Source organism: Lynx canadensis, chromosome C1, assembly GCF_007474595.2.
Source record: "Lynx canadensis isolate LIC74 chromosome C1, mLynCan4.pri.v2, whole genome shotgun sequence".
NCBI classification, from domain to species: Eukaryota; Metazoa; Chordata; class Mammalia; order Carnivora; family Felidae; genus Lynx; species Lynx canadensis.
In genome coordinates, this window is record NC_044310.1 from 44299134 (window position 1) to 44320034 (window position 20901).

Here is a 20901-nt window from a genome sequence, read left to right on the forward strand (position 1 = left end):
GAAAAAGCTGAATAACAAAAATGAACTCACTAGTTGTAGTCACTAAACATGAGTGAGTATGTAAATATATCTAAGAATTTCAAAACACAAGGTTGTACCTAATGATCTGTAATAAAAATAATACATATGCCCATTTGACAGTTTTCAATCTGCAATTTTAGAAGTAACGTATTTGAGATTTAACAGGCAAAAAATCTCATCCTAAGCAGTTAACATTCTTGACCTTGAAAGAAAAGAGAACTGGCACAGTATACATGAGGGCTAACGAACGATTCAGAGCAGCGTTACATTTACAGGAGGTTGCTGCCAATACGGAGAGAGGGAATCGCAAGAGAGGAGGAAATGGTGACACGAACCCAAATTCAGGTTGGTTTAATATTTTGAGTCATCGCTTTGAGTAGAGCCTGTCCTTGGCAAAAATTACCTATTGAGCAAGAGGACACACGCAAAAGCAGCTCAGAATTGTCCTGTTGCAAAATAGCTCCCAACAGAAATGAGGTAGTGGGCTTTTAATAGGAATTAAGGAATGCAATACACCATTTTCTCATCAGATGCCGAATCCAAACAACATCCAAGTAACCATGAATGATTACTGGTTCTAAATCAATTAGAAATACACTTATCAAAAGCTTTCTATGTTCCAGCCAAGGTGCTCAGCATTGGAGAGAGATAAAGACACAATTCTTGCCTTTAAAGAACAGGATAATGTGAATGTTGGGGGCCGGGGGATCCACTAGCCTCTGGGTGTTGTGCATGCATTTGTAGTGGGAATGAGTGTATACACAGCCGAAGAAGTTTAAGGGAAACAGTAACCCAAGCAAAAGGTTACAGAGTGTTATTTCAAAACTAGTATTATTTTTCAAGCACATTAAGTAATAAAAACTCAGTTTTCAGCCTTTTGAGGCAATGCCTTTACTTACTATGATATTCCATCAATTTCATTTAAAATGTAAAAAAAAAAAACCTTAATTTTAAAAACTATTTTATAATATTGATGTAAATTTAGCATTTGTTAGAGATGCACAATTCTGTCATTCAGGCAACAGAGAAATGAGCTTGCAAACAATTCTTGAATGTCATTTTTAACCTGAAAATTCTCTATTAATGCTGAGTCTTGTGTGTTTAATCATCTAAGGAAAATAAATGAGTTAATGTTGTTAAATTAGGGTTTCTGAATAGGCCAGAAGGACAATCAAAACAATTAATATTACTGGATATAATTTAGCCTGTTTCCTAAGTAAATAATCTTGCTTATGCCCATAAATACAGATAAAAATATAAACAAAGCCTCTGTAACTCCCCTAATACTTCACAGTGCTATAAACTAGCTGGGAATTCAAATAGTGGCAGTTGTAATTTCATCTATTGGCAAACTGTTCAGAGTGAGACTTACTATTTACTATCTACCTACTTAAAATGGCAACTTAATCCTTAGTACTAAGTACTTCCAACTTAGGGAGTTGGAAAAAGTTTTTCATGGAATTGACAAATGTTGTCAAGTGTATAGTGTAAACCTACCTACACAGTTTAGCAAAGATCTTTAGATTGAACAAGTAGGTTATTCTGACAAAAGTGTTTTTCCTTTTATATCTACAGTTAGATATGCTAAAATATGTCACTGCCCATATCCAGAAACTTGCCTGTTTGAAAAGCGCAGCTGAACCAAAGTCAATACAGGCAATACCTTACCTAGTGGCTGAGTATACAAAACAATATAATTTACTTAACTCTCGCAAATGAGCTTTAAAATATCATTGCATAAGCTTTTAAGTTAATCACAGAGTTATTTATTTAGAAAACTGCCTTTGAGTTTTAAAAAAGTCTTGAACTCAACAAGGATGTATTATTAAAATTTAAGCCTTCTTTGATCAAAGAAGCAAAACCTACTCAAGTAGGCACAGCCTGTCAGTTTACAGAGAAGTTCCTATCTGTCCACTGACTCAACAAATACAGATAAAATTATTCAACTTAAAGGAGAGGAGATGGGCAACGTTGCATCAAGTATCTTTTAATAAAAATTCATATACTGAGCTATTTTATTTAGCCAACAATGTACTCAGAAGAGAATCTACATTTCCGACCAATACAGAAAAATGAGGATGCCAAACTGATTTCTCTATGATTTTAAAAATAAATCTATTAACTCAAATAAACATATTGCAGGACACCTGGGTGGCTCAGCTGGGTGAGCATCTGACTTTGGCTCAGGTGATGATCCTGCGGTTCGTGAGTTCAGGCCCCGCGTCGGGCTCTGTGCTGACAGCTCAGAGCCTGGAGCCTGCTTCGGATTCTGTGTTTCCCTCTCTCTCTGCCCCTCCCCTGCTCACATTCTGTCTCTATCTCAAAAAATAAATAAACATTAAAAAATTTTTTTTAAATAAACATATCGCATCCTGTATGTCAAGTACTTAAGGAAAAACGTGAAAACACGAACACTTGACTCCGTATCATGAATTTGTAACATTCACTAAATCTTGAGATGGTCAGTCTTTTGTATTAAATATTTTTCAAAGTAATTCAGAGACAGTGATGTACAGATCTGGTGTTCCTTCTATTATTTCGGACCAGAGAAAATGATTCCTAAAATACTGACTGTTTCCTGGAAAAAGAGAGATGACGGACAAGGGCAGGGAGTCCCCAAGCTACTAATACATTGTGTCTCAAGTCTGGGTGCAAATTATTTTTCTTGGAATTCATTTTCATTCTGTTATAAGCAGCAGAGAATTTTCTAACTTTTCTACTGACATTTCTTATGGCCCTTCTTTCACAACTCTTGGTGGGTATTCATGTATTTAGATGATCACAGAAATGAGGTTTTCGCGAGAAGTTGTCTTGTATAGCTGTACCTTGAACAACACAGGTTTGAACTGTGTGTGTCCCCTCATACACGGATTTCTTTGATAAATACAGTAAATACTGTCAATGCGTTTTCCTCATGATGTGAAATAACATGTTCTTCTCCCTAGCTTACTTAATTGTAAGAATCTAACACATAACACGTATAGCATGCCAAATGTGTGTCAGTCAACTGTTCGAGTTACAGGAAAGGATTCTTATCAACAATAGGCTGTTAGTAGTGAAGTTACAGGGGAGTCAAAAGTTACAATGTGGATTTTCAACGGCGCAGGTGGTGTTTCCCAACCTTGTTTTCATGATCCCTCCTTCAGGGAGGGTTTTCCATACGTTCTTCCCAATCATCTCATCTCCGTTAATTAAATATTAAAGAGTAAGGCTGTGTTGGGGAGGGGTGAGATCTAGAGAAAACCACCAGAATACCTGAGATTTCTTTTCACCCCTCAAGAGCCAGTGTTGGTCCTTTTGGAGTGCTACTGGCCCTTTTGAGAGGCTGAGTCTCTTGGTTTTAAATACCACCTCTAAGCTGAGGCTCTCACATTTTAGCTCCAGTCCAGACAGACACCTTCCCCCGCCTCCACGCATCTATCCGATTTCCTCTCTGACACCTCTCCTCGGACGTTTAATAAGCGTCTTGAGCTAGTAAGCCCCCCAGACAGACTCTGGATCCTTCCCACTAGGTCGTGTCACCTTCCTGTTCAGAACCCTCAAGGCTTGCCTTCCTCCTTCTGACAAAGAGGCATCAGCAGAGTTGCCTCTGAGGCCCTGGCGAGGACCTGCCCCCTCCTTCACCTCGGACTTCGTTTCCTGCTCTTCCCCCTCTTTGCTAAGTTCCAGCCACGCTGGCCTTCCCGCTGCCCCGCAAGCGGGCCAGCCTTGCTCCCCGCCAGGGCCTCTGCGCGAGGCGTTCCTCCACTTGAGCGCAGGGGTCGGCAGGGTACGGTCCCCTCTCTCCTTCTGGATATGAGGCTGTATCGGAACACAGACCATCTTGCCGGTTTGTGTAGTCCGTGGCTGCCTTCGCACTGCGACAGCGAGCTGGGTAGCTACAACAGGGACTGCTCGGCCCGCAAAGCCTAAAACATTTACTGTCTGGCCCTTTACAGAATCTGACTCGGAGCGCTTTCCCCTTGGGACGACCACACAGTTTGCTCCTCACCCACTGCAGGCCTTTGCTCAAGCGCGACCTTCTCAGCGAAGCTGTCCACAAATAACCTATTTTAAAAAGCGGGCCTGCCATACCCATCCCCAGCCCAGCGTGCTCTCCCCACCGTCCCCTGCTTTCTTTTTCTCTGTGGCACTTCTCAGCTGCCATCCTGCTTGTTACCCTGTTTGCTGCCTGCCTCCCTGAACCTAGGATGTAAGCTCCACGGGGGCGGGACTTGTTTTGTCTGTTGCATTATGTGCAACGGTCCCCCGACACAGAGCAGGTGCTCGATACGTTTTGGTGAGTGGATCGATGTTAAGCACCAAGTGAATTAAATCCTTATGAAATGAAAGAGAAGGCGACGGGATTCTAGGCACAGAGAATTGTGTGTGAGGGTCTGCCACCAAAGGCAGAGCACAGCATAATTAAAGTGCTTTCCTCTGTTCCCAGAACATCAGACACTGAGGTACAGGAAGCTTTACCTACTCACAGGTTTGGCGTCCCAATTAGATGGTGTTACTCAATGACAGGAGCCACATCTTGTCTCCATTCTACTTCCAGTGTCTGAACTTTTATCTGATATGTAAATCCCTTCTATACCCCCAGAAAAACCCCAGAGCCTCTGCTTAAATATGTCCAGTGACCAGGAGCTTCCAACATTTTGAGACGGCTTGTTCCTTTTTTGCACAGATAAAAGTTCAACTGCAATCTCTCTTCATGTAATTTTGACGAATACCCACTGAACCACAGTCAGACGGGATACGTCACTTTTTGTGAACCTTTATTCCCTCGCTTGTGAAAAGGAGACGGCCACTTGTTTGCTTTTAATACAAAGGGTTTTGGTGAATACTCAGTAAGATAATATATGTGAAAGCGCTCTATACGCTCAAACATCACATAAACAGAAGTGAAGTGCTATTATGATGATCTAAACTGCTCCTAAAGGTTATTCTGCACAGATTTTTATTACAGGAAAAAAATTCCACTGAAAGCACTTTTATGTTTCTCTTAGAAAGATACTCCATGCTCTCTCCAGCAATATGTTCTAATCCATCTTAATCCTTATAGCCAGAAAATAATTCACTAGGCTTAATCAAAAGGTTCAGTGTGAAGAAATGAGGATGAAGGGGCGGGGGGGGGGGGAATCAACGGGAAACAAAGCGAGGTGCTGTGTTTTTCACGTGTGGACAGAAGACAGAACTGACAGTCAAGAAATGAGTTTAAGTCTCGCAGTTAGTGTGTGATTTTAGACCAGAGTGTCTTAACCTTAGCACCACTGACAGTTTTGGCTGGATAGTTCTTTGCTGAGGCGGGGGGCGGGGGGCTGTGCTGTGCACCGTGAGATGTTTAAGCAGCATCCCTGGCCTCTACCCATGAGGTGCGAGAAGCACCCCTTTAGTTGTGACACCCAAAAATGTCTCCAGACACCGCCAAATATCTCCTGGGGCAAAACTGCCCCTGGCTGAGAACCACGTTCTTGCATAAGATTTGGTATCTTCATACTTCAGTTTCATCTCTAAAATGAAAATGCTTACCTATGGATCCAAGTTCTTTTCTGAAGCTCTAAAAATGCTAACATTTTGTAAAAGTCAGAAAAAGATGATTGAAAGTGCAGTCATACTAAGGAGGAAAAAATTATGTGATGGAAGAAGTTAATATTTTTGTTCAGTTTTCCTTACTGCCTTAACAGATCATGATAAAACTTCCTTGTGTATTTTTCAATCATAAAATCTTTAAAAAACAGAAAAAAGAACTGGGTTGTTTTAAAAAATGTCAGTATCCAAAGACTAAAAAGATACAAAGACTATTCTAGAAACTACATTAAAGGGACATACTGAATCCAACGCATATTCTTTAGTTCAATCCTGGGTTATTTTTAAAATGTCTATAAAGGCTATTTTTGGTATAAGTGGGGGGAATCTAAATATGAATTAAATGATGGAGAATATTAATATATCATTGTTAAATTCCTTTGCTAAGATAATGGTATTGTGCTTCTGTAGAAGAATGTCTTTGTCCTTAGGAGATTCATACTGAAGTATTGAAAAGTCAAGTGTCATGACGTTTACAACTTATTTTCAAAAGATTCAGAAAGAAAATGTGTGTGTGCGCACACGCGCGTGTGTGTATGTGTGTGTGCCTTTAGAGAGAGAGGAGAGAGAAAGCAAATGTGACAAAACGCTTGCAAATGTTGACTCAAAGTCAAGGGTACAAAAGGTGTACTATTGTTTCAACTTTTCCATAGGGTGGAAATTGTTCAAGATGAAAACTTGAAATATACATCTAGCATGCCAATCAAATTACATCCACACTGGATTTGTAGTTGACCCCAGAACACGCACCTTTTCTAATGCTTTATTAAGTAGTCTTACCCCGTACTCCCTACTCTGGCATATATCCTGGGACAGCTGGAAGCTCTGCTGGGGACAAGCTATTCTGAAAAAGCAACCCAATTGATTCTGACCTGGTGCTGGCCATCCCTACCCACCATTCATAACCACTGCAATAGGCTGTAAACTCCTTAAAAGCAGGAACTGTGTTTTAGCAATCAGAGAACAGATTAGAGCCAAAGGCACTCAATAAATATTTGTTCAGTGTTAAACAAATGGTTCCCATACTACTGTTCCTTTCCTCCTCCTTCTTCCTCTCTACACATCTTTTTTTTACATTGGGGTGACAAAAGAGGGATAAAAAATGAACATCTTAATAGCTTTACTTGAAAATAAACCCACTTAAATCAACAGTAACATCATTAATGATTATTATAGTGATAAATGAAACAAAAGAATCTGAAACAAAAACTAACAATAAAAATCTGTTTCCTGTTTTAATTCTACTGTAGCATGTTTTCTCTTTCTTCTCCAGAAACGATAATCTCTGCAAATAATCTTCTCCCTACTGAAGTAGAGCTCAATGAAGCCATGCAATAAAACCATAGAAAAACAGACTGGCAAACAGTCCTACCTAAGGCTAAAAAAAAGGCTTGCTTCTTCCAGTAGCCATCACGTTTTTTCCTGTGTTCAATATTTTTCTGTGCAAGCCACAGAAAAGTTTATAAAGCAAAGGGAGTGGTACTGCATACCAAAGTTGAAATTTAATGTGCTATTATGCACCAAAATGGTGCCCGTTTTAACGACGCTGGCAACAGTTCAAGAAAAGTTCCTTCCCACAAACTGTAAAACAAGATAAATCCCACAACAGAAATCTGTTACAGGACTCCCAAAATGTTTATGTTGCCTTCAAGCTATGGAGTAGGTTCTTTTAGGCAAGATTAGCTTTCAGATGCTATCTGATACTTGCAAATGAAGGAAAATGTGTTCCAGAATGGTGATGCAAACTACCTATTTTCCAGATCAGAATTTTTCACTTCATTTAGCACCTTCTATGTCAAGTGTTACCCTGAACGCTACAGGAAATACAGAAGATCAGATCCTGTCCTCAGAAGACTCACAATTCAGTCCGCATGACAAGTAAGTGAATAATTCCAACGGGAAAGATAAATGCTGTGGGAGGGGAATGTAAGGATCTCTACTCAAAGTCAAGGAGGGACTTTTAACCAGGAAAAACAGAACCATGAATGGGAGGAAAAATAATGGAAGGTATCAAGCCCGACTAGAAAACCAGTAGCAAACCTGATCAACAGTACATGTGGTATGTTAGCATTAGGATTGGCTGTACTGAAATAAGGAGGGCGTTCATTACTCTCTGTCGACAGCAAGCCTGTATGAAATCTACTTTGTAGAGAAAAGATGACGTGCAGAGATCACAGAGGCAGTGCTGTGGACTAACTTCCATGGTCCAATATGACAAGAGGGGAAAAGGGGTAAGGAGGACATGCCAGGTAGGAGAAAAAGCATGCACGCAGTCATTAAAAAAAAAAAAAAAAAAAAAAAACAAAACAAAAAAAAAAACTAGCATATTTAAAGGCTGGTTTTTTCAAGTTATTCTCTAAGGGTTAATCAATATACACTGTTTTATTTCTGTACTCATTAAGATATTTAACCTAAGGCACATATTATGCTGTTAGCATATTGATACTTTTCCAAGGTATCATTAAAAATGTTTAATTTCAAACCTACAAGTGTATAACACATCCCATTGATATTTATTTAAAAAATTTTTTTTAATGTTTATTTTTTAGAGAGAGAGAGACACAGAGTATGAGTGGGCGAGGGGCAGAGACAGAGGGAGACACAGAATCCAAAGGAGGCTCCAGGCTCCGGAGCTGTCAGCACAGAGCCTGACATGGGGCTCCAACCCACGAACCGTGAGCTCATGACCTGAGCCAAAGTCAGATGCTAAACCGACTGAGCCACTCAGGCGCCCCCATCCCAGTTGATATTTATAATAAACACTGTATCTGATACGCAGAAAAAAAAAAAGTTAAGGAAGAGATACACATGTAAAACAAATTAGGCGGTATACTGTTTCAAGACATTTGCATACTGATTATTGAGCTTATTTTTAAGTACCCAGTGCATGTGTGCAACTGTGGGTGGACCAAGGATATCACTAATCCTGGTCAGCTATACAGGGATGCTCAAGTGGACAGACACAGACCTTCACAAGTGACAGCACTTACTCAACCTTCCCTTCTTCAACCCTTACTACCTTTTATAAACATCAATAACCACGGACATTAAAAAACACTGAATGAGAAAGCAAGACAAATACTTGGAGGGGGGGAAAATGAATCAAATGTCAATTTTGCCCATTTAATGCAAACTAATACCTAACAAAGGAAATGGTGGTGATTAAAATACAGAGAGTTTAAGAGGAAGGATATATTAAAGATGACCTACAGTCAAAGACTTCCTCGTGTCAGAAAGACAGCGTGAAGAATACAAACTACACGCTGAGAGAGGCAGAAGGCTAGACTCCCTTCCTGACTTTGCTAATGATCCAGGGTCAAGGTCCTCATTCCTAAATTGGCAAGATTTAACACCACAAGATCCCCATGGTCCCTTCCAGCTCTGAACAAATCTTCCATTTTCACCCTTACATTTACCACTTTCAGGGTTTTTTTTTTTTCTCGGAGTAGGGAGAGGGGAAGACAAGAAACACTCTCAGTTCTACAGATAATTTTTCTGTCTCATAAAGTGTATCTTGCTAAGCATTCTTGATATTTCTCTCCCACATTATAATCACTATGAACTGGGTGAATCTGTGGTCATCCTGCACTGATCCTCATCTTTGATCCCCCTTGACAAATGCTTAGAATTCCTCTATCACAGACATGGTTTATACTCAGCCATTAAAACCTCAAGAGTAATGAACAGCAAACAGGACCCACTTGTTACTCTGCACAGATGTAAGTGTATCTATACACATAACATGAACCAATTGTTTTTACGGCACACGTTGCGCACGCGCGCACACACACACACACACACACACACACACAGGCCTGGCGTGATTTCAACACTTACAGTACCAACTGCCCAATAGATAACTGACATTTTCTCAAAAACAAATATGATGTCGAAAGGATGAAACATAGGATGATCTGTGCTACTGTAACTCCCCAAAACACTTCAAACGAGGCTGATATGAAAAGTAAATCTTACAAAATGAAAATTACTAATATTTTTAAAGTATTTTAGGAAAGACAGTCCACTCCGACGTAAAACTGACCACAAAAACCAAAATACTAATAATAAACTAAGGACTTCTTATGTTACTAATCCCAGACAAGTTTTCATTTACATAGTTACTGCTATTTCTATCATCCTAAGTCTTTCTAAAATCAACACTGCTCTAGCTTTAAAACAGCCTCTTTTGTATTATCCACAACCATAAGGAATGTTTAGCCTGAAATCAGACCAGTTTCTAGAGAAATTTCTCATTTCTGGTAAAAACGCATACCTTCATGATTGTAGAACAAAAAGTAACAGAATTTGAAGGAAATAATTAGCACCATTCTTAGAAGAGGTACTAGTTGAGAGAAACATCAACTACTAATATTAAACATCCAACAAGTAAATAAATACAAATTCTGTACATTCCATGGTGCTAAAGACGTTACCACTGGAGAAAAATACCACTTGATTTCCTGGCAATGGATCCCACTATAAATCAAATTACCACAAAAAATCCTTGAGGCACTATTTAAATGCTTTTGATAGATGTAAGCTCTTTCACATTCAACCCCCGATTCTTCAAAGCCTCTAGTTTCTGAATTAGAACATCATGATGTATTCCACTTAGAGCACAAGAAATCTACCAGACTTCAAACTATCACAGAGAGGACACTATGTGTGACTGGTTCACCATTATATTCCCAACACTTAGCTCAGTGCCTAGCACACCATCGCTGCTCAATAAAAACCTACGGAATCAAGGGCTGTTTTGTTAAATGGGCTATTTACTGTTCTGTTGCTCTAACAATTTTCAGCTGAATGTCTGTTTTTATCACTAGAATGTGAACTGTATCCTTATTTCAGACGTATCTAGAGTTTTTATTCTGAGAACTCTTTATCTTCCATTTAATAAGAATACCAGAAACAGCCATCCCACCCTCTTAAAATTGTGCAAAAAGACATGAGAGAGTACTGTCCATTAAAGTATATAAGTGACAGAAAAAGTCGAGGGAGTGGAATGCTTCTTGGAAATCATGGATGAGATTGGTCTGGAGCCTACTAAGAGCCCAACGATCATGAGTAAAACTGCTTTAGGTCACAGGAAACAGGTGACAAGGGAAGGCTGTGTTGGCCAGACACGCATCTCTACTCCATACCTTTGGCAAAGCAAAACAAACAAAAACCCCTCTGCTCTAAAGACAGCTGGTTTCAAAATATAGTTGCAGACCTTTGAGGGTCTTTAAATGCTGGCAGATAATCTAAAGGCCAATTAAAACATACTGGAGTCACCCAAAAGAATATCCTAAAACCAATCAACAAGGCAAAATGCTGAGATACTCGATGGCAGGGGAGAGCATGCAAAAAAAAAAAAAAAAAAAAAAAAAAAAAAAAAAAAAAAGAAGAAGAAGAAGAAGAAAAAGAAAAAAAAAGAAAAAACCCCACTGAACAGAAACTCTATTAAAGCTTAATCTCTGACTCAAATTTGGAAAGTCCTACTGAATCACATCTTCCAAGCCATGGTTTTCTTAGAACTAAAAATAATTGGAAACTAATAAGTAGATAATCAAATATGAATTCTAGGTTAAAAGAAAATTGTTCCCAGTGATATGCTAGGAAATAGTAATCTTTTTTTCTACATTTTAATTAGATAAAACACAAATGAAACAATAGCACAATTATAAAATAATTTGGGGGTCTAGGCAAAATTTTCCTAAGACTCACAAAATAGTCTTTTTTTTTAAAGCTATTTCCATTTTAATAAACACCATAGTTTGGTTGGTCTTTTTAAATAAAGTTTATATACGTTTTTAAAGCTCATTAAAAATTCGTTTTTTAAAAGTTTATTTATTTTGAGACGGGGGTGGGGGGCAGAGAGAGAGAGAGAGAGAGAGAAAGAGAGAATCCCAAGCAGGCTCTATTCTGTCAGTACAGAGCCCGAAGTGGGGCTCAATCTCATGAACCATGAGATCATAACCTGAGCTGAAATGAAAAGTTGGATGCTTAACTGAGTCACCCAGGAGCCCCTAAATTTTTTTTTAATTGAGAAATATAGTAATCCCATTAGCCCAAATAATAGTATTAATACTTTGGCACCAGCTTACTTTAAACGTTAAGCGTATATATTTACATACGCTATTATCTGAGAGGCCTCTTCGCTTTTAATTTCTCAAAGAAGTCAATGAATGAAAAAAATTAACTGCAGATCTAGTCCAAGATCACACTATTTTACAGATGAGAAAATGGAGACTCGGGGGCAAACTGACTTGCCCAATGGAAGAGTTAGCAAGCAACAGAACCCTGAACAAAAGGTACCATCTCCCAAACCACAGGTTCAATCCTCTTTCCAGTTATCACTTGACTTTTTATTTCATTTAAAATTTTCTTTCCATTCATTCGTCACTCTATCCAATCAAATATTGTGAGCTGGGGTGCCAGAGACAGAGAGATAAAACGAGACCTGTTCCTCAAGCCTAGTGGAAAAACAGATACGTGTAAGGTAAACGTAACTTTTTTAACTAAAATATGACCACCACTTTACTTTTGCCTTAAAGAGATATGGCACTGGAGCTAACAAGAATGAATTGGTGTTAGGCAGATGGAGACTGGAGATGAGGAGAGCGAGTGGGCCAAGAGATGGCCCCTGAACTGCAAGGGAGAACACAAAACTGGAAGTCAGGAGATAGGAACAGATGGGTAAGAATGGAGACCTTGAAAGAAAAGAAGTTTGCATTTGGATTTTACCTAGAGAAGATGAGGAAGCACCAAATATTTTTGAGCAAGGTTATCCTGGGATTAAAATTTGCATTCTAGAGAGATCATTCTGGTGCCAGTGAGTGGCAGAGAGAAAAGGTAAGAAAGGAATAGAACACAGAGCAGTAACAGTGGGGATAGACAGAAGAGGCAGGAGAGATATTTAGAGAATTAATAGGCTATACAATAAGAAAAGAAAAGAAAGAGTCCCAGAATAAATTAAACAATTGCTAGATGATGTTGCCATTTGCAGTGTGGAATACCTTGAAAATTTCTAGGATCTGTCATAGATTTTAAATCGTTACCAAAATGCTTCACTCTAGATTTCCAGCTACAGGTTTCAGAAAGCATTTCAGTTTTCCACCAAAATTGACAATGTAGAGATGAGAAATGAGAAGGGGGGGGGAGGGAATGCTGACCTGTTTTTGAAAACCTGGATTCTTAAAAGCACACAAAGCAGAAACTGGAAAGTCTTGACAACAGAATATCTAACCAATAAGTCTTTCTGAAAAAGATTTCAATTTCAGAAACCATTTGGAAACTTATGATAAAGAATGCACTGGGGCACCTGGGTGGCTCGGTCGGTTAAGCAACTGACTTAGGCTCAGGTCATGAGCTCGTGGTTCGTGAGTTCGAGCCCCACGCTGGGCTCTGTGCTGACAGCTCAGAGCCTGGAGCCTGCTTCGGATTCTGGGTCTCCCTCTCCCTCTGCCCTCCCCTCCTTGCACTCTGTCTCTCTCTCTCTCTCTCTCTCTCTCTCTCAAAAATAAACATTAAAAAAACATTTTAAAAAAAAGCACCATGCCTTTTACTCAGTTTTTTTTTTTTTTAGCAAAATATTTCTAACACAAACACCTTAAACTTAAGTGAAAGCATATCAAATAGTGTCAACTGAATTTTATAACACAAATAACTGGCTGTGATACCACAGAAAAGCAAACCGGGGTCTGAACAAGGAAGCTCATCTTTAGAAGTGAGAAGACTTGGGTGGGCACCTAAGAGATTATTTATCTGTTAATATTTATCTGTAAGAGGAAAATCAAATCTTCAACGCAGTCCTACGAAAAGATTCCACAGAACTCTGCATCACGGCTGAAGCATTTCAATTTCTGGAAAGATTACCAGAATAATATTTCGACTTAATTGTGTTAGCTCTTCTCTTCAGAACAAACAAAAATAAACCAAATGTACAGCTGTATGTTCTATTAACCAGCTTAAAGTTAAGAGCTAACACCAAGTAGATTCCACATCCCTTACACACACACACACACACACACACACACACACACACACACACTGTAAGCCAATGGTGGAAGCCAGGTTTCCCATTGCTGGATAGAGAAGTGAACTCACAAACATACCATAAAAACAAAAAGGCTACAAAACGCTTTGCCAAAAACTCACCATAGAGATGATCAACACTAAACAATAAATAATGCCTCCTACTGCTAACATGCTAATTAACAAGTAATTTTCATAAATCCAACTGTGAGTAAAAAATGTTCCAATACTAAGCAATAAAAATTCTTATGATACTAATGAGAATGAGAATTACTAACTTAAAAAAGAAACTAAAACACCCTAGGAGGAAGGTGAGAGAAAACATTTATTCTTTTAAAAATGAAGCACAACCTTCTTAGCAGGGCCTTAGCAGTCCAGAGCCCTTCCACTGAAATACCCCATGTGTCTGAATTTCCAAGGCACCTGAAGCTTACTTCCTCATGCGCCCAACTTTCTTCTCCTTTCCTTCTCTTGGTTAAAAACTAAAACCTTGCTAAACTGTACTCCACATTCCTGACCCATTTTTTTTTAAGTTTATTTACTTCTTTTGAGAGCAAGAGTGCATGGGGCAGGGGCTGGGGGAGAGAGAGACAGACAGAGAGAGAGACAGAGAGAGACAGAGAGAGAGAGAGAGACTACCAAGCAGGTCCTGTGTCCAGCGCAGAGCTCAATCTCATGACCCTGGGATCATGACCTGAGCTGAAATCAAGAGTCAGACACTCAACTAAGTCACCCAGGTGCCCCTTCCTGACCCTTTTTTTTTTAATGTTTATTTATTTATTTAGAAAGAAAAAGAGAGCACGCATGTGCTCCAGCATGCGCAAGCAGGGGAGGGGCAGAGAGAAAGAAAGTATCCCAAGCAGGCTCTGCGCTTAAAAAACTGAGCCACCGACACTGGGTGTTGTATGGAAACCAATTTGACAATAAATTTCATATATTGAAAAAAAACAAAAAACTGAGCCACCGAGGTGCCCCAGCGACCCTTCCTAAACGGCACACTGGAACCTTTTCTTGAGTGCAACATCACTAAGACCAGCCATCCTCTGGGGTCACGAAGCACACAAAGCTGTTTTATTTGGCCCTGTACACACAGGCCGGCCTGCTTTGGTTGGGCCCACTTTTCAACTTTTCCTGTCCCCTCCTGTACCACTGAACTGCTACCTGTCACTTCTCACTACTATCAAATATGGTTCCCTCTAAATGCTCATCGCCTCGTGTTGGGACTGCAACAAAACCTCTTCCAATTTGCTAGGACGTGGAATAACAGCATCTGCATGAACTATGTTTTTTTAAAAAAAGTTAAAACAATAAATGAGTGAAACGCATGTAGTGAACGCACTGAATGTGGGGGGATGTTTTGCAATGGCTCAATTTTACGTATTTACGTGTCTACTTACTTCTCTCCAGGTTCAAATGTGAAAATTTCCTGGACAACTGAACTCCAGATATAAATAGTATTATTGGACTAAATCTTTCCAACTATAGTTCTTATCAGAAGTGAAAACTTTTCCTCTTCATACTCTGATTCAAACAAAATCAATGTTATATGGTACCTGGCAGTAAGTACAGAAGTATGTAGTACGCTGATGTCTGCTATTTAAGTTGCATTAAAGTTGAAATCCTTGCTTCAAATTGTTAAAACTGAAACATTTACTTTTCTAACATCGCGACTGGTTTCCAATTTTAAGCTAACGGCACCATTATGCTGTATAAAACTCACTACCTACTATGATTCTGCTAGAACTGCACTCACCAACACACAAAAGGTGCTTCCTTTGTGCCAAATTACACTCGTTCTAACAGCATATGGCCAGGTAATTATAAGGTGAGAAGCCAACTGTTAGATGAACGCATAGGCCTAATTCCCAAAGGAGATTCATATACTAGATTATAAAGAAATACTTACTTCAAAAATTAGGCTATGCTAATTAACCTTGCAGATTCCCTATTTTTATGTCATCACTTTCAACCAATTTTTTGGAATTAGTTTACTTCTTAGTTTAAAATCTGTATATGGATTCTTCTTTTTCCTTTTTTTTTTAATTTACCAAATCATATTTGATATTTACCCCACACTCAAATGTAGTAGGATTGTTTTATTTGAGGAATATGAATTTTAAAATAAATAATATAAGCACTGATGATACTAAAATTTTAATTCATTTAGAACTATCACATACTATCAAAGGAAAAAAGAGAGGCAGAAATGAAGTAAGTTAAAGAACTAGAAATTAATGTGATTTAGATATACTAGAACAGGACCAACTGTGGGGCTTTAATTAAAAGAAAGAAAGAAAGAAAGAAAGAAAGAAAGAAAGAAAGACAGAAATCTTGCAAATACTTTTCACAAAATACCCCCAGAAGTTAGGTCCACATTAAAAAAGGAACAAAGTAAGAATTTCCCAGTATTTGTCAGATCACAGTATTAAATGTCACTTCTGGGAATATTATCACAGAACTAGACAGTGAAGAAAAGTATTTCTTGCTGTTAGCTGATATCTCCTTACAAAAAAAAAAAAAATTCCACTTTCAGTATTTTCTAAAAAATAAGACAATAATTAATAGAGTACGTATCGCAATTGTTCAGTTGTCTCAAATGCCCACAACAGCACCTGGTTGATTCCTACTGATCCCATGGACCAGATCAAGGATCACAATGCTTAAGAGAGAGATTCTCCCAGCTCTGGGAAGGAGGGAACCAGAGGGCATGCCCTTAGCAGTGGCCATCAGAGTAAGAAACAGGAAAAAATTCTGAGTGGGGGTGATAAACATCTGGATAAGTTACTTAGGGCAGATGTGAGACTCCATTTTCCTAAATAATAGAACAAACTCTTATCTGCCTTCGACAGGTTTTGAAGTAATGCTATTCAGAATCAAAACTGGGTAGTTTCTCAAAGTCCCTTCCAGACACTGAGCCCATGAATTACATGTATCCAACAATACTCGTAGCGACCGAATACAACATGTGTGAAGCAACACCTTTACTTAATTGGAGGATACGGCAAAGGTGGCTTTCTGAGCAGTTTTATGTGTTCTGCTACATATCTGGGTGGGGTTTTTTTTTTCTTTTTTTTTTTGCCCCCTGTTAGCTATCTGGGTGTTTTTTATCTGCATTCTTCTTGCTTCTCCTGAACCAGAAGTTGACTGCTTTTATTTTCCAAAATTTAATTTTTAAACCAAATCCTAATTACGGCATGAGCCCAAATTACTAAACTGATTTCCCTAACTAACTACATGACCTTGGGAAGTCGCTTCTTGTAAAATGAGAGGCTTGCACTGAGAGCCACTAGAATGTAACCTTCACCTTCACTATCTACTCCCACGCGCCCCCCCCCCCCCAGGGGACACTGAAGGTACTGAATGTTTACTGCCTGTTTCCAAACTACAAAAACAAATGTAATCCTTTTTTTCTTTTTTAACGTTTATAATTTAATCTGTTTATCCCCAAAACGTTCTGAAGAAGACACTAAAACTGAAATTTCCTGTGCACCAAAAATAACTTTACAGAATTTAAAATAAGGTACTCATTTTTTAAGAAACAGAACAGGTAGGTTCTATAAGAGCTGATGAACGTCAGCCAGTTTGTTAAACTTCCCTTGTCTTCCTCCCCATTAAGCCACTGCTGCAGCCTGACCCTTCTTCATCTGAAAGGAAGGCAGTGGGAGTGAGACAGTGCACGGGCCATGCAGTGAGAAGGCCTGAGTTCTAGATCCGTTTCTTCCATCAACTGGTTCTGTGGGGACAAGTCACTTCCCCTTTGGGCCCCGCCAGGCTGTTTGTTTAAACAAAAGAGCTGAACAAATTCTTAATTTCTGAAGTCTTCCACCTTAAAGATCTGTGATCCTTTCATTCCACCCATTATTCTACTCCTAATGCCTTGATTCAGTGCTTGCCATCATTCCTAGCCTAGTTCCCCAGCCTCAAAATCGTCTTTTTTCCCTCTTAATTTTTCTTTCTTATGCTAAAATGAAGCCGATCCTAAAACCATGAGGAGAGCAGAGTAAAAAAAGCACACTGTCTCTGAAGCCCTAAGAGCACCAGGTTCAAGAGACTGCCACGGACTAATAGTCTCTCTCAAACAGTGATGTTATTAACGACCTCACTGAGGACTAAAAGAACGTATAGTAAAGCGTCTACTACAGTGCCTGACATGCTGGAGATGCTCAACAACAATCAGCATCCTTCCCAGGATCAAAAGCCTCAGTTTCCTACTGTCTACAGCAAGGATGACCACCCAGCTAGCTGCACAGGTGACAGGCAGAAGATTTGTAAAACTAGAAGCAGAAATTGGGTTAAACGTTCTCACCAGGCTCCCGTGTGCCTGCAAAGTGTCTGCTCGTAGCCCGCCAATATGCTTCTGGGGAAAGCAGCCTCAGCCAGGAGCCCCTCCTGAACTCTCCAAATCAAATGGTGCGGCCTCCCCAGGCCAAAAATCCCCGGGGTCAAGAGGAAATGAAAACTTGACACAATTCTTCGAAAAGATAAAGATTCCCTGGATTTTACTTAAAATCAAACTCCTCTGCCTGTCATTCATGTGAAAAGATGCCAGTCCCATTTCTTTGCACTTAAATCTATGGACGGTACAGCTGATGGTGAGGTACCACCAAGCATCGTGTTTAATTTGATTTTTCAATTACAGACAATTACAAGGTGTGACAAAAGAAACAAAGAATAAGATTCCTCACAAAATGAGGATACAATGAACATCATAGTTATACAAATACTTGCAGAAAAAGCAATGGCCTTCTCCTTGATTGCAAAACTGGGTCAAAACTGGAATGAGCAAGTAGGGGAGTGATGGGGACTTGCAAAGAGAAGCTCATTTCTTAAAGTGACTTAAGTACACTTACTTAATAATGTGGGATTATTTCCCCAAATCAGGAATAATAACAATCTTCACTTTCACACACTAGTCAATCACATAACCGAGTTACAGGCTAATTAAGGGCGACCAATCACGTGTGTGGAAGTCTGGGCACCTAAGAAATCTTGTGAAGAAACCGGTTTTTCTGAAGTGCTACCTTCTCCCCCCAAGTGACTTCAGCCAGAGCAACTGCTGCAAAAGCATGTAATTAAAAGGATATAACATAATTTAGGGAAAATGCTTTCAGAAGGCTTAGCTTCATTAAGAATTATGCAAATTCAAGTCTCTATTTTAAAAACACAAGCCCACTAATCTGAGATCTGTGAGATCCGCGCACTTCTGGGATTGGGCCAAGCTGCTCTCTACCTGACCCCCGAAATGCACTATTCAATGAATCTGACCAAAATTCTTCAGGTGAGCTGCCATTTTCCTGCAGAGCAATTATTTCACAAGCACTGGTGTTTCTGGTTGATCTCTTTTAAAATTGCAGTTAAAGTCGGTTTTCTTCCCCATGGTCTTTGCTCACATCCCCATCCAAACAGGCCTGATTTTCTCCACCCAGACTTGAGATCTGCGATCAGAGCCATTCGCTTAGATGGAACCCTTTCTCCTTAACAGATGCCTCCACTCCTCCCATGTCTGTCCCACCGTGTCCCCTGTCCCTCTGCACAGCACCCTCAGTATGACTGCAATCCCTTTTCCCCTCTACTTTTCCCTCATTCCTGACCTTGCCTGTGACCAGTACTTTCCTTGCCCAGACCTGGTCCCAGCTTCATCCTTCAATTCCAGGCCTCTTCAGCTTTGAATCCCAACCTGGCCTCTTGCTTCTAACCTCCTCAGTCCAATCCCCACCTGGCCTTATTAACGTCAGTCCCCCCAACCCAGACCTTACTGCACGTAGCCCCCTCCCCCGCCTGCCTTATATCAATTCCTCTCCTCCCTGGTCCCTACCAGCCCCTCTTCATTTTTTAGACCCTGTCCAATCTCCCCTCTTTCCGGCCCTTGGCTAAAACCCCAACCCCATTCGAACCCCAGCAGTCCTCCTCTGACCCTAGCAAAGGCCACTACTCTGGCTGGCCCATCCCACTTTTTCTCAGACCCTGAACCTGGTGCCTCCCCTACTCCTTCGCTAAAAGCCGGTGCCACGAAATCGCCGCCCCCAGCCCGGCCTACGAGTATCCCATTTCTGACCCCTAACACACGCGCCCTCCCCATCACACACTCCAGGCTAGCGCGTCGATCCTCCCGCATCGCAGATGCACGCCTTGGACCCTCCTTCCCATCCCCGGCCGGCCGGCCGGCCCTGCGGCGTGCAGAGCCCGAAGCCCACGAGACCCCCTCCCCACCCTGCCGCGCAGCCCTGCCCCGCGTCCCTTAAGGCCCATTCAGCCCCTCCCGGAGGGGTCCCTCTCCCCACTTGACCCCGGCCCGGTGACCTCCGCCCCCGCCGGGCCCGGGACTCCATTCTCTCCGCTTCCGAGCCAACCCCCGCCCCAAACGCCCTCCGCACTCCCAGCCCAGTGGGGTGTGTCCCCCGTGCCCGCGGAACTCCAGCCGCCGGCCTCTCCCGCGGGGTCACGGTCGCCCTCCTCACCTCGGCGTCCACCACCTCGTGGTAGGCGGGCGGGGGGTCGAAGCCGCCGCCACCCCCGGTGCTCCCGCCGCGGGAGGGGCCGCCGCCGCCGTCGCCGCCGCCGTCGCCCCGCGAGCCCCCGCCGGGCCCGGGGCTGGGGCCGCCGCCGCTGTCCATGGGCTCGTAGCCGCCGTAGTCGAGGCCCGGCCGCTCGTTGGTGAGCAGCGCCACGGCCTCGTTGATGTCGTTCTTGGCCAGGCGCAGGGCCTTGCGGATGGTGGCGGGGTCCGAGAAGCCCATGCACAGCAGCGTGGTCATGTGCTGCTCCTCCTCCGATTCCATGGCTCGGGCCTCCGAGCCGCGCCGGCCGGCGAGCGGCGAAGCTGCGGCTCCCCGGCCTGGCGGGCCGCGCGGCGCTGCTTCCGCGCCGCTCCCGCGCCCGAGCGGGCCCCTGCGCTGCCGGCCTGCGCGCTCCGCTGCCGCCCGGCCAGGCTGGGCGCGGGCGTGGACGCCGGGAGCCGAGCGAGGGCGGTGGGGCGCTCAGGCGCGGCGGCGGCCCGGCCCAGCCCTGCGCGCCGCCATGTTGGCCTCCTCCTCCGCCTGCGCCTCCGCCTCCGCCTCCTCCGGCCCGCGGGGCCGCGCCTCCGCTCCCGGAAGCGGCCCGGGCCGCCCCAGGTTCGCCGAGGACGGGCGCGGGTGTTGGGGGGGGGGGGCTTTTTTTTTTTTTTTTTAATTTAGACAGCAAAGGGAGGGGCCGCGCCGCGGAGCGTCTCTGGGGTGAAAGGGCCGCGCAGACACCCGGGCGCAGTCGAGGGAGGGTCCTCGGCCGTCGCCACCGCCCGCCTATTTCTCC

At 42.0% G+C, this 20901-nt stretch overlaps 1 protein-coding gene across 1 annotated transcript in view; it reads right to left on the reverse strand.

The window, feature by feature from the left end:
- The window catches only part of USP24 (ubiquitin specific peptidase 24), a 138097-nt gene extending 117688 nt beyond the window's left edge, over positions 1-20409 (reverse strand). Inside the window, 1 exon segment of the mRNA XM_030323637.1 lies at positions 20070-20409. Within this exon segment, the coding sequence (XP_030179497.1) occupies positions 20070-20390 (321 nt within the window). The 5' untranslated portion in view covers positions 20391-20409.
- Positions 20410-20901: the final 492 nt, after the last annotated feature.